Below are 11,614 nucleotides of genomic sequence, written 5' to 3'. Positions count from 1 at the left end.
GGAGAGTCAGCTGTGAGGATTTTAGCTCAATGGAGATGGTTATGTTTGTTAATAACATCCATGATATTTTCACACAACGGTTACTTTAAATAAAACTCCTGTTTATGAGATTTAGAAAGTTCAATATAAAACTTTTGGCACCAGTTTCTAATATAATTATAATTTAGGCTTTTTAACTTTTTTGGTCCTTTAATTTAAACCACCATCATGTGGAAGAGTGCTGCTTTCACTTCTACGGTTAGTTGTAAAAAACACTTTGTCACATTTATGATTACAGATGATTGACTTACTTTTGATTATTATACAGTAGAAAAACGTGACATTATTAACTAAACTGATCTTTAAAGCATCAATAAATTACTTATTAATTATTAATAAAGCCGTTAGTTACATCTAAATAAAAGGTTCCTTATTAGAAAGTGGTACCAGCATTCTAGTTAATCTGAAACAATCTTTTTATTGATCAGCTGTGAACTGAAATGTATAATATATATATATATATATAATTATATATACATATAATTATATATATATAATATCAGTAACGTTCATGCACACACCGACATTCATGCAACAAAAACATCAAGTTCAGTAAAGTCAAACTGCAGAAACACCGTCCAGATCCAGCTCATTATGGAATAATCAGAATAACAATAGTACATAACTAATAATATTACTACTTTTTGGGAAGATATACGTCCTGCTGAACAAAACAAAACACTAAGTTTCATGTCTGTTAAAGAGAAATCTATCAAAAGCTTTTTAGACATTCAAACGCAACATTAAAATCATGATTTAAAATTTTAACTGAAGTTTTGTTGCACTTCAACCGTTCTCTATTCCCATGTTTCCTGTTCCTTTGTTTCTTATTCCCATGTTCTCTATTCCCTTGTTTCCTATTCCCATGTTTCCTATTCCCATGTTCTCTATTCCCATGTTTCCTGTTCCCATGTTCTCTATTCCCATGTTCTCTATTCCGATGTTTCCTGTTCCCTTGTTTCTTATTCCCATGTTCTCTATTCCCTTGTTTCCTATTCCCATGTTCTCTATTCCGATGTTTCCTATTCCCTTGTTTCTTATTCCCATGTTCTCTGTTCCCTTGTTTCCTATTCCCATGTTCTCTATTCCCATGTTTCCTGTTCCCTTGTTTCTTATTCCCATGTTCTCTATTCCCATGTTCTCTGTATCACAATCAAATAAAAAGGCATATCTGTAAAGGCTGTATTAGTTCAGATAGGAGTGGGTTAAGAGAGATCTTTAAGTTCTACACGTGAAGCGAAGCGACCTTTGAAACCTTTAGGAGGATATTTTGGTGACTCACCTGATTTATATTTTAGTGTTGATCTGGAAAAAGGTATTTTTAGTATCAGATATCAATAATAACGTCTAAAACCGACTTCATTTGCTGGCGGGAAGATTCAACTTCCATTCTAGAGAAAACTTTTATAAAAGAAAAATAATTTCTGGTGTAGTAGATGGTGGTTTCCTAAAGACTTGTTAAAATGGACGTTTCTGCAGTGATCTGACGTCACTGATTGGTCCTGATGATGATGATGATGATGGCAGTGACATCATCGTGTCCATCAGAGAGGAAGAGCACAGAGAGGAAAATGGAAACCAGTGAGCACACAGATGAGGCATGCAAGTTCAAACATTCAAAGGAACAAATTTATTCATAAATAAAAAAAACAAAAATAAACAGCCATGCAGACAAGTTTGTTTTTCAGAGTAAAACCCACAAAGAAAAAATTAAAATAATAAAATCCAAAGAAAGTAAAACTGAACTATATTTCAAAACAAATTGAAATAAATAGTCCAAAAGCCACAAAATGCAATAAATAGGTTTCACCATTAGTTGTTAAAATAATAAAAAAAGGCGTCACAAGAATAAAAGCATCTCGGAAGCAGACATCAGATTCTACACGTCGCCCGTCACAGCATGCCGTCAACTTCAGAGCGTTTTCATCAGTTCACTTCTGTACATGTGCTGCTTATTGTACACACACTTTTCTACTAATCATGTTCAGGTTTGGTTTCTACGACGGAATATTACGACCGCTGAAAGAAAAAGAGACTGAAGCTGAAATATTTCAAGACTTAAGTTATATTAAGTTAAGTTAATATTTAGAGTAGAACGTAATGAAATTACAGTTTAGGTTGTAATATTTCAGGAATTAAGTCAAAGTTTTGAGAATAAAGTAGGAAGCACCGTTATTAAAACTTTCTTCGGGGAATATTACCTATTTAATCCTAAAAAGTGTAACAACTTTTAGATTCTTACATACAGCTTTTCCTCAAAATCTTGCAATTATCTTATTAAAATATTAAGCCTTTTTTTATTAAAATATTTCATTTTTTAAAGTTAAAATATTGCATTTTCTTCCTCAAAATATTAACAATTTTTATTAAAAATAATGGGACCTTGTTTCTTGACATAATGTCCCGTTTTTAATCTAAATATTACATTTTTCCTCACAAGATGTGTCAAGTTTTTTTTTTTTTTTTTTTTTCTCCAAACAGTCTCTTATACTTACTGACCAAACCAAAGCATGAAGAAGAAAAGTTGTACGCTGTACAGATGCAGTGAGGACAGAAAAGTAAACCAATGCGATGGAAAAAGGACCAAAGTGTGCCAGTAAGAGCTCCATCATTTCATGTGCAAACAGCTTTAGAGTTACTTCACCGCCAGCAAAGCAAATCCCTTCTTTTATTTTTTGGTTAGTCCTCCGGGCCTCCAGTGCATAAAGTCACCTGTCACCTGGGTGGGCCAGGTGTCTGTTGGGATAGTTACCCGGGGTTTTTGGGCTCGCTGTCTCGGGACGAGCCGCCGCCCTTCAGCTTGCGGACGAGTTTCTCGCTGCTGCGACGGATCGACGCTCTCAGTTTACTGAAGGAGCCGCTCCTCTTCAGAGAGCCGGAGCCGTCCTGATGGGAGACGTCACAGCGTTACACTCTTTCACAACACACTCCATTTTATTTGTTGTTTTAATAGCTGCACAAACCAGGAGTGTATAATATGTGTGAACATTAGCGTAAGACTGGTGTGTTGTTGGCCACAAATCAGGCCTTCTTTTGAATTTAATCAACAGAATTCTGACTTTTTCCAGTCTGTAAAACCTGAAGACATTGAGTGTTGAGCAAATGATTCAAAATACTGCATTCGGAGGCTGAAACAACATTTTTATACAATTTAGTCTCATTAATTTGGATTTCTTGGGACCATATGTGAAAAACATTCAAGTCATTCTGGATTAAATCAAAATGTTTGTGTGCAGCAGTCTTTAAACGTCAATATACACACAACAGAAGTGCATGATCGTCCATGCAAAACGATGCAGATTTGTAAAGTTCTGTAAAGTTGCATTGTGACAACTTTGGTCCGCCCACGTGAGTCCACTTACTGAGTGGCACCTTCATCTGTTGCTACATGGAGTCCTACGTGACCCATAAGACTAAATAACTAAAAACACCTGCGTGGTTGTGCAAAAGCTTTAATTTAATGTTTCCTGTTCCAACCCGTCTACTGAGCCTGGACAGAGTCATAACATCAACACAGAGGAGTTTTTAGTTATTCAAATCAGAGAATATGAATCTAAACCTCAATGACTAGTCAGTGTCTCCAGCAGAGTAATGTTAGTCTGGTGCCCAGTGAAACGGAAGAGGAAGAAGCTGAGAATGAAGCAGAGCATGCTGGGTACTGAGAAAAAGTATTCAGCCATACTTCTAAAATCTGATTTCATCTCGAAAACAGTGGTGGAAGAAGTACTTTTACTAGTAATACCACAGTATAAAAAAAAGGTACTAAAGTGTTAGTGTCATAATACTTTAAGTACCAAAAGTAATAGTACTCTTTATGCAGAATGGCTTATTTCAGAATATTAAATTATTGGATTATAATTATTGACGGATTATAAGTATCATTAATGTTGCAGCTGGTAAAGAAAAACACACACATCTAAAATAAAACATGATTTATTAGTTGACTGTTAATCTCACTCTGCAGTGTAACTAAAGCTGTCAGATAAATGTAGAGGAGCATAAAATAGAAATATAAGGATTCTTTATAGATCGATAGATAGATAGATATCTCTGTTAGGCTAATATTAGGCTGATAAAATCAATACTGGGTTGGTAATTGACAAACTAAATCAAACATGGTGGTTCCTTGGTTCAGTCTTTATGATGATGAATATATAAATAATAGTGTCAGTACATTTCTAGTAAGTAAACAAAATCTAAGGATTTGATCTGTTGCAGAGGTGAAGAATGAAATTTCAATCTTAATTAAATCATTTAATTTAAATTCAATTAACCAATTTCCCCTCTGTGATCAATTAAAGGGAAAATCCGCCTCCTTTTGTGTGGACGTCCAGTCCGTGTTGATGGTTAATGGAGCAATAGAATCCTCCCTGCGTGTTAACTTGATGCATCATTCTCCCTTAAAGACCATCTAGTGCTGAACGAGCGTAATGACTTGTGGAGGATAATTTCTAATATTTGATTGATGGATAGTTTTTACTCCTTCTGGGACAAATGTGTGTTATTTTGAAGCTAACAAGGACCTGTTGATTTAGAGATCTCTCTTCAATGAGACAACGTTGCATTAGCTTAAAGTATTTTAACTACTATGACTCGAGTTCCAGGACCGAGAGTGCTGCTGCTGAGAGGTGTTATTGATGTTAAGAGCTCACTCACACAGAGAGAAGAGAGGGAACACACAAAGAGGCGACAGCCACAGGTTTCAGGTGAGCAAAGAGTTTGGGTTTTATTAGAAGTTAAGAAAGACAAACTGTCAGATGCACAAACAGGACAGGAAGGACACGCAGAGAGATTATTAGCAAGGAGCCGAGAGCAGAGACGAGGAGACCATTTTAAATTCCCAAATGTCAATTGAACTTGTTTACAGCAAACTCCCTTCACCCATCGTGACATCTATATACAGAGATATACAGAAGGTTACAGGCTGCAGGCACCATGTTCAGGCCTGAAGATTCACTTCCTCGTCACTTTACCAGGTGAACTCTATTCTGTCAAAGTTTAAAGACATCGTGCATGAATCCCGTTACCTTGTCCCACATTAGTTTAGTCCGACATCATAGCGGACAGATGACACGGAGCACAGAGTGACGAAGAGCGAATGACTAAACTCTAACAGAGCCACAACCGACGGTGCTTCACGATCATGCTGACGAGTTACGCCGACGTTATTTACAGCGCGTTAAGAATCACGATGAGCTTTGAGTTTAGGTGCTGAATTAAACTGAATGGAGAACAGAAAGAAGGACGGAGACGTGGGAGGATAAAGTGTTCAAAGCTTTAACTCGGACCATTTCATACCTGGAAGGTAACCGACAAAAAGGTTGTATTGTAGGTTTAGTTTTCGATTGATCGGTCGACCGTCAGCAGGATGTAATCAGCTCTGAGTCTTTATATTCCTCCTAAATCACGTTAATCACAACCTGATGAGTCCAAACTTTGACTTTTTTCTGTCCAATAAAGATTTGGGAAGGTTGTGAGTGTGTGGATACATAAAGGACTGAATATGCACACAACTACTATTTTACCATATTTTTGACAACCTCTGTTTGTAGGGGAATATATTAATTGTACAACAGGCTGTAAAATCGATCTCTCTTTTATTTATTTTATCTTTGCTGTTTTAATCGTACAGATCTTCAAAAATGTCAATCATTTTTAATCACGTTTGTTTGACGCGTCTGATCCTTAAATGTACCAAACAAAACATAGAATGAGTGCTAACATTGAACTTATTGTTATGATGTTATGAACTTTATATTAATCCATGATATTTAGGCTGCAATTAATGATTAATCTGCTGTTCATTTTTGTTGATTAACAGTTGTATTGTTTTGTCTGAAAAATGCCAGAATACAGTGATAAATATTACAAATTATAATTTAACAAAATCCAAGATGACATATTTAAATTGCTGATTTTATCTTGAATATTCAGTTTACCATCATCCATGACAGAAAGAAAGCATTAAATCCTCACATTTGAGAAACTAGAAATGATCTTTGCTCGATATGATTATCTGTCGATCGACTGATCTTTTAATTTCTACATGCGTCACGTCACCGTTTGTTTGGTACATTATTCTAGCATGCTTTAAAAAAACAAACAGCTTAAACGGCCTTCTAATCATTTCTTTAAGCTCCAAGAAAGCAAATAACTTTAAAGCCGACAGCTGTTATTCTGGTTAAAATGATGATTTTGATGATTTTGAAAAGTTGAGAGTCCAGGTAAAAATGGAGAGAGTTCTGCTTTAAAGACAAAGTATAACCGTCAATCTCCCCACACAATGTCCCCCAAAACAAGCTATTAACTCTACAGCCAACATGAAGGTTTAAAGACAGAAAGAGAGGAAGTAGAGAAGCAGAGTGTTAGAGGACAGCAGAAACAACATGAGAAGAGTTTAACGTTGCCATAAAGAAACATCTCTGGGATACACAGTCGAGTACAATGCTTCAAAGACAAACCCAACAGAGAGGAGCTTTTGAGCTTTTAAAAGCAACATTATCGCTGTGGTTCGACCCGGCGTGAAGAATCCCCACCAGAGAGAGAGAGAGAGAGAGAGAGAGAGAGAGAGAGAGAGAGAGAGAGCTGAAGAAAACTGCAAAGCTGAAGGGGTTGAGGCGAAGTGAAGCCAGGCGAGGCGTCCGTCATGCAGAAGACAAGTTTTTTAGAACCATTACAAGGCATCTGGAGTTACGCCTGCCGGACAGACGGAGCAGAAAGAAGGAAATACAAACAGTGGAAGAGAGATGAGACAGTTTGAAAAAGAAGTCATGTAGGAGAGAGGAAGGAGAGAAACAGTGGAGGAAGAGAAGAGGAAGAGAAACAGTAGATTAAAGAGGCGGACACGGTTATCGAGTTCCCAGATCAGACACAGCACTTCTCCACCAGCTTGTGCTTTAGCTTCAGACAATCTAAATCTCTGAACCTCGAAATGTCAAAACACAGCGACCATACAGCTTCTGTGTTCACCAAAAATGTATCTATAAACTCTGGCTATGGCTATTAGGCTGGTTTATAAAATACAAGGAAAACAAACTAATCTTTCTAGATGCAGCAGCCTCTATAGTCCTTCTCTACTTATTTAAATATAGATAAACACTGATACAAACATAGAAAGGCATCAGATGGTGATCACAGACCGTCTACGCAGAATAACTTCATTCCTGTGTGATGTAGTTTACAGAGCTCGCCTCCAGGTGGAGCCTTTGCACAGTTTAACATGACGGAGAGATGCTGTGTCTGAATATCTGGAACATTTGTTAGCACACTTAAGAACAAGTAGAACGAGGTTACACTTTGTTAGAGCACCACAGAATAAAAGACGGAGGGGATGCAGGCAGGAAAACACATGAGAGCAGCCAGTTAGATACTTTGATGATGATTTCATACGGAGTTATGAGTACGTTTCTTTCTGTAGGTTGCATTTGAGAAGCTAGAAACTGTATTTTGGGGCAATTTTTGCAAAAACAATTACTCGTTTAAGTAATATTTGCTCTGCTTTTGAATGGATAAAACAAACAACCGTTTGCCTAAAATGTAGCTGTAATAAAAAACAGCACATTAGTGATCATAATAATAAACGTATAAGAGCTAACAGAGCTTTGGAGCCTGGTCAAAGGATATTCAACACAACTCAACCGAAAGATAATCTGCATATTTAGTGTTTTAAGCGTCTAATATGTTTTCAGTAAACATTAAACATTCTCTTCCTCTCTGGCTGCCAACATGCTGACAAAGCAAGCAAAGGAAATAAAATAAAACCACACTTTACATTCTCCGGCAGCAGCTTGTCACACAGACGCAAAGGAGAGGTACATATAAACACAAACATCACACAAAGAGTACAGTACAGAGCCCGTGTTGAGTCAGACAAACACACTGATGAGTCACAGTGATCCTCAGAGGACCGGTTTAAGAGTCAAGTGACTGTTTTAACACCTGGTGGAGAGGGCTGGAGAGGAAGTGAGGATTTGTTGGAAGGCAAAGATTTAGTTTGACAGCTGCAGGGAAGCAGTGGAGGGTAAAAATACCGTGAACACCATGTTTTTACCCATCTGATATAAGTTATAGTCGTCTGTAATATTAGAAACCTGCGATGTACAGTAGAGCTGTACTGAACTGAATAGTTTAAAGCATGTATTTCTGCACAGTGTCAGATAAAGATCAGGCTACACTAATGTTATTAATACATGTGTTTATTTGACAAAATATTCAGCTACAGTTCATATTTGTTGGCATTTAGCCTTTTAAACTGTGTTTGCTGCAGACAAAGAGAGGCAATCTAACAGCCCCATGATTACATTTATAGAACCAGAGTAACACAAAATCTAGGTTTTTTTCCATGGGGTGGGGGGGGGGGGGTGCTGATGATGTCATAATATATGACATGAGGCTTCATTAGAAAACCTCAATAGAAGCTTTGAATGTAAGAAACTAAAATGCACTGGGTAGAGCCCTAATATATGTTTGAATGATATTCATTATGCATACATACTGATCTATATACACATGTTCATTTATACATGTATGCACACTAGTTAGGGTAACATAGTCACTTGTCTTGTTCCTACCTACCTCTCTGGTCGCTGCTGTGATGCTGAATCAATAAAGTTTGATTTTATCTTAAATAAAAAAGTTCTTTCCAGATAAGACGATATAAATATGTGCAGACATCAGCTGGTGATGTGAGACTAATAACAGCGTGTCTCAAACCAAACCTCCAACAGCCACAACCAGAGGTGCAGGAGGAGATGCTGATTGGCTGTCCAGGGCGCTATGACTAGTGTTGCTATGTGAGCAGGCAGCAGAAAATAAGATGAGGAGCAGCAGCAGCCTGCAGCGACTCTACATCTACATGTTGTTGTCTCTCCGTCGCTAGGCTGAAGGAAACCTGCAGTCACTGTGAAATGTACCCGCTCAGCTGGGTGTCGTCAACATGTGTTAACATGAGATGTGAAGGCAGCTTAGTTAGAACCACAGTTAGTGGGAAAAGCTCTACAGAAAGAGTTTAGTGGTTTATCACGAACAAAGTGCTATAGTATGTAGTATGTAAATAGGTCAGAGGTTTAGGCAGCGGTTCACTTATTAATCAAAGTGTAACAGTGAAGTACAAGCAAAAGCTACTACGGGAGTTGTGACAGTCAATCAGCACAGACCATCTTCTTACTGTCGTTTTAAGAGATATTTCTAATGATTAACGGAGTAAAGTAACAACCTCGTGGTGTTTTTCTGGACAGAAACCACTGGAACCCTCAAACATTTACATCCTTTAAAGTCGACTGCTCATCTCTACGTATTAGTACCCAGCAGATTAAACACGGAGGATCTAATCTTAATACGTTTGTCAAACACAAAGCAGACAATGAACGAAGTGATCAAAATTGAGATTTTGAATCTTCACTTACAGTCAATCAACTAACAACTTTGATTTTAGGTACATTAAAAGCTAAATCACACTATATTTAACCATAATTTGTTGTTTTTATTGAGCAGAGTTTTGATATTTTCTGTCATCTTGTAACTTTAGCTATGAATAATAAACTGGCCTCCCATGCCTCCTCTGGTTTACTAGTTAACGCATGAAGAACTGTACTTTAACGGCTGTCTATCAAATAACTAGAGAGGAAAACTAGTGATGTGCACAGTAGATGTACTGTAGCTGACATCAGCATGGATGTAAAGAGGAACACATGCACACTGACTCCAAACCACAAAGCTATTTAAATGGACCACAACGGTTATGGAGAAATTTGTGGTTTGTCATATTGCAGGTGTTTCCTGATGTTTCAAATTGCATTTTTACTCGTCAAGGATTCACCCGAGACTTGCTGCACATTTTATTGTTCCATTTATATTATTTTAATAGCACCAACCTCACCAAGACAAAGATAAGTAAAGCAGTTCAAATAATCTGCATGGAGGGTAATATGCAGTTATTCATCTCTCTGTATTAACAGTTTATATGTAGATACGGCTCATATTTATCAGACTTCATCTCGTTCTATGTGGCTTCTGTCCTGAAAGAAACGCGTCGCTTGTTATATAAACATGTGTGGAGACTCTCAGTAGCGTGTCGAGGGCTGTGTACTGTACTTACCCCGTTCCACTCCACGCTCATACTCACTTCCTCGCCACCGTCCGGCCCGCTCTCGTACTTCACCGTGTCGGAGGTCAAGCTCTCGCGGCTCCGCTGCTTCTCGCGGGCCTCCGGCTCGCTCAGGACCTCTGCCACGCGCTGCTTGTGCACAGTGTCCAGACCCTGACACACACACACACACACACACACACACACACACACACACACACACACACACACACGCCAATTCAACTAATCCAATTAATACAAAAGCTGAGCACCTCTGCCACCTGGAGCTAGAGCACCCTGTCACACACATTTCATCCAATCCAATTATTGTTAAAGCTACAGACTTCTACCACCTGCTGCACTGAACCCCGGCCCTGGCACACACTCGCACCTTAAATTCCACAACAGCAGTAGAATCCTATTCAGTCAAAACTCAACGGTTTCTTTAAAGGAAATCCTTGAACAGCAAACAGAGACGTGTGTTTTCCTGTTGATTCTTCAGTGCCACCACCAGCCTAAAGATCCTCTTCAGAAATGTTTTAAGGCATAACATTTTCTGCTTTGTATGATATTTAGTGTCTGATATACAAGAGAAATTCAATTACATTGATAAAAATGTTTATAATTGCATCTAGTCAGTCTGTGTCATCTACGATTAGAGATATTGTTCATGATAAAAGTTTAATGACTGGACATAAGACGACTTCAACGTCACTGAAAAGTTGATTCTCGGTGTTTCTGCCCTGGAGTCTTTAAGTATTCGTTGCAATTTTGTTCCTGAGAGTGAGGGGACAGCAGAGGAACTTTCCCCTTTCAGCAGATCAATGTGGAAACACTGCAGAGTGAAGCTCAAACATGCAAGTGAAGGGACAGTAAGTAAAACTCATGTTGGAGTCGAGGGGGATGTTTAAGGTTTTGTAGGAAAAGACGTTAATCTAAACGCAAATTCAGAGGGATTTACCTCCAGGAAAACAAGTTGGTAAAATTAAGTAGCGTCTGCTGCAACTCTATCATTGTGCAGCATTAATTATAACGAAGTGCAAAGACTGTTTCCTTTAACCCTGTCTGAAGAATGAATTATTCAAGACTGGAAAACAAACCAACAGGAGGTGATCTGACTCAAAATGTGTGCTCTGTTATTGTTATGAACATACTCCTCCCTTTTAACATTTAAGAGAGTTTGAAACTGTACTGAATCTTTAAAATGAAAATCTAATTTTGGACATGTATTGTTTTAAATGTAAAAGTATAACTTTTCCATTTACAAGGCGCAAACATAAACCATGACCACATAAATTAAATGTGTCCACTGTACACTAAAAAACATTTTACCGAAAAAAGTGTTTATATGTTTTCTCAGCTTCTCAGAACTATAATAAAGCCCTAAATATTGACTTGATTTGTTATAATAATCTGTTGGTAAGTATCGATAATTTCTAATACTTAAATTCTAATTATTTATAATTTGATTACCTAAATGATGGTCTCTCC

At 37.7% G+C, this 11,614-nt stretch overlaps 1 protein-coding gene across 5 annotated transcripts in view; it reads right to left on the bottom strand.

Moving 5' to 3' along the window:
• klc1a (kinesin light chain 1a) overlaps window positions 1-11,614 on the bottom strand; it is a 32,532-nt gene that overhangs the window by 3,831 nt on the left and 17,087 nt on the right. For 2 of the 5 annotated variants that reach the window (XM_031873153.1, XM_031873156.1), the window contains exons 12-13: window positions 10,136-10,297; window positions 2,792-2,925 (exon numbers count right to left, since the gene is read on the bottom strand). In XM_031873153.1, the coding sequence (XP_031729013.1) occupies window positions 2,792-2,925; window positions 10,136-10,297 (296 nt within the window). Of the gene's footprint in view, window positions 1-2,791; window positions 2,926-4,743; window positions 6,736-8,242; window positions 9,280-10,066; window positions 10,298-11,614 lie in introns of those variants that run through there. The other 3 variants (XM_031873154.1, XM_031873158.1, XM_031873157.1) reach the window with 3 other exon arrangements.

Source organism: Anarrhichthys ocellatus, unplaced genomic scaffold, assembly GCF_004355925.1.
Source record: "Anarrhichthys ocellatus isolate YVR2014 unplaced genomic scaffold, GSC_Weel_1.0 scaffold69, whole genome shotgun sequence".
NCBI classification, from domain to species: Eukaryota; Metazoa; Chordata; class Actinopteri; order Perciformes; family Anarhichadidae; genus Anarrhichthys; species Anarrhichthys ocellatus.
The sequence above is the reverse complement of the archived record's forward strand: the minus strand, read 5'-3'. Positions and strand labels throughout refer to the sequence as shown.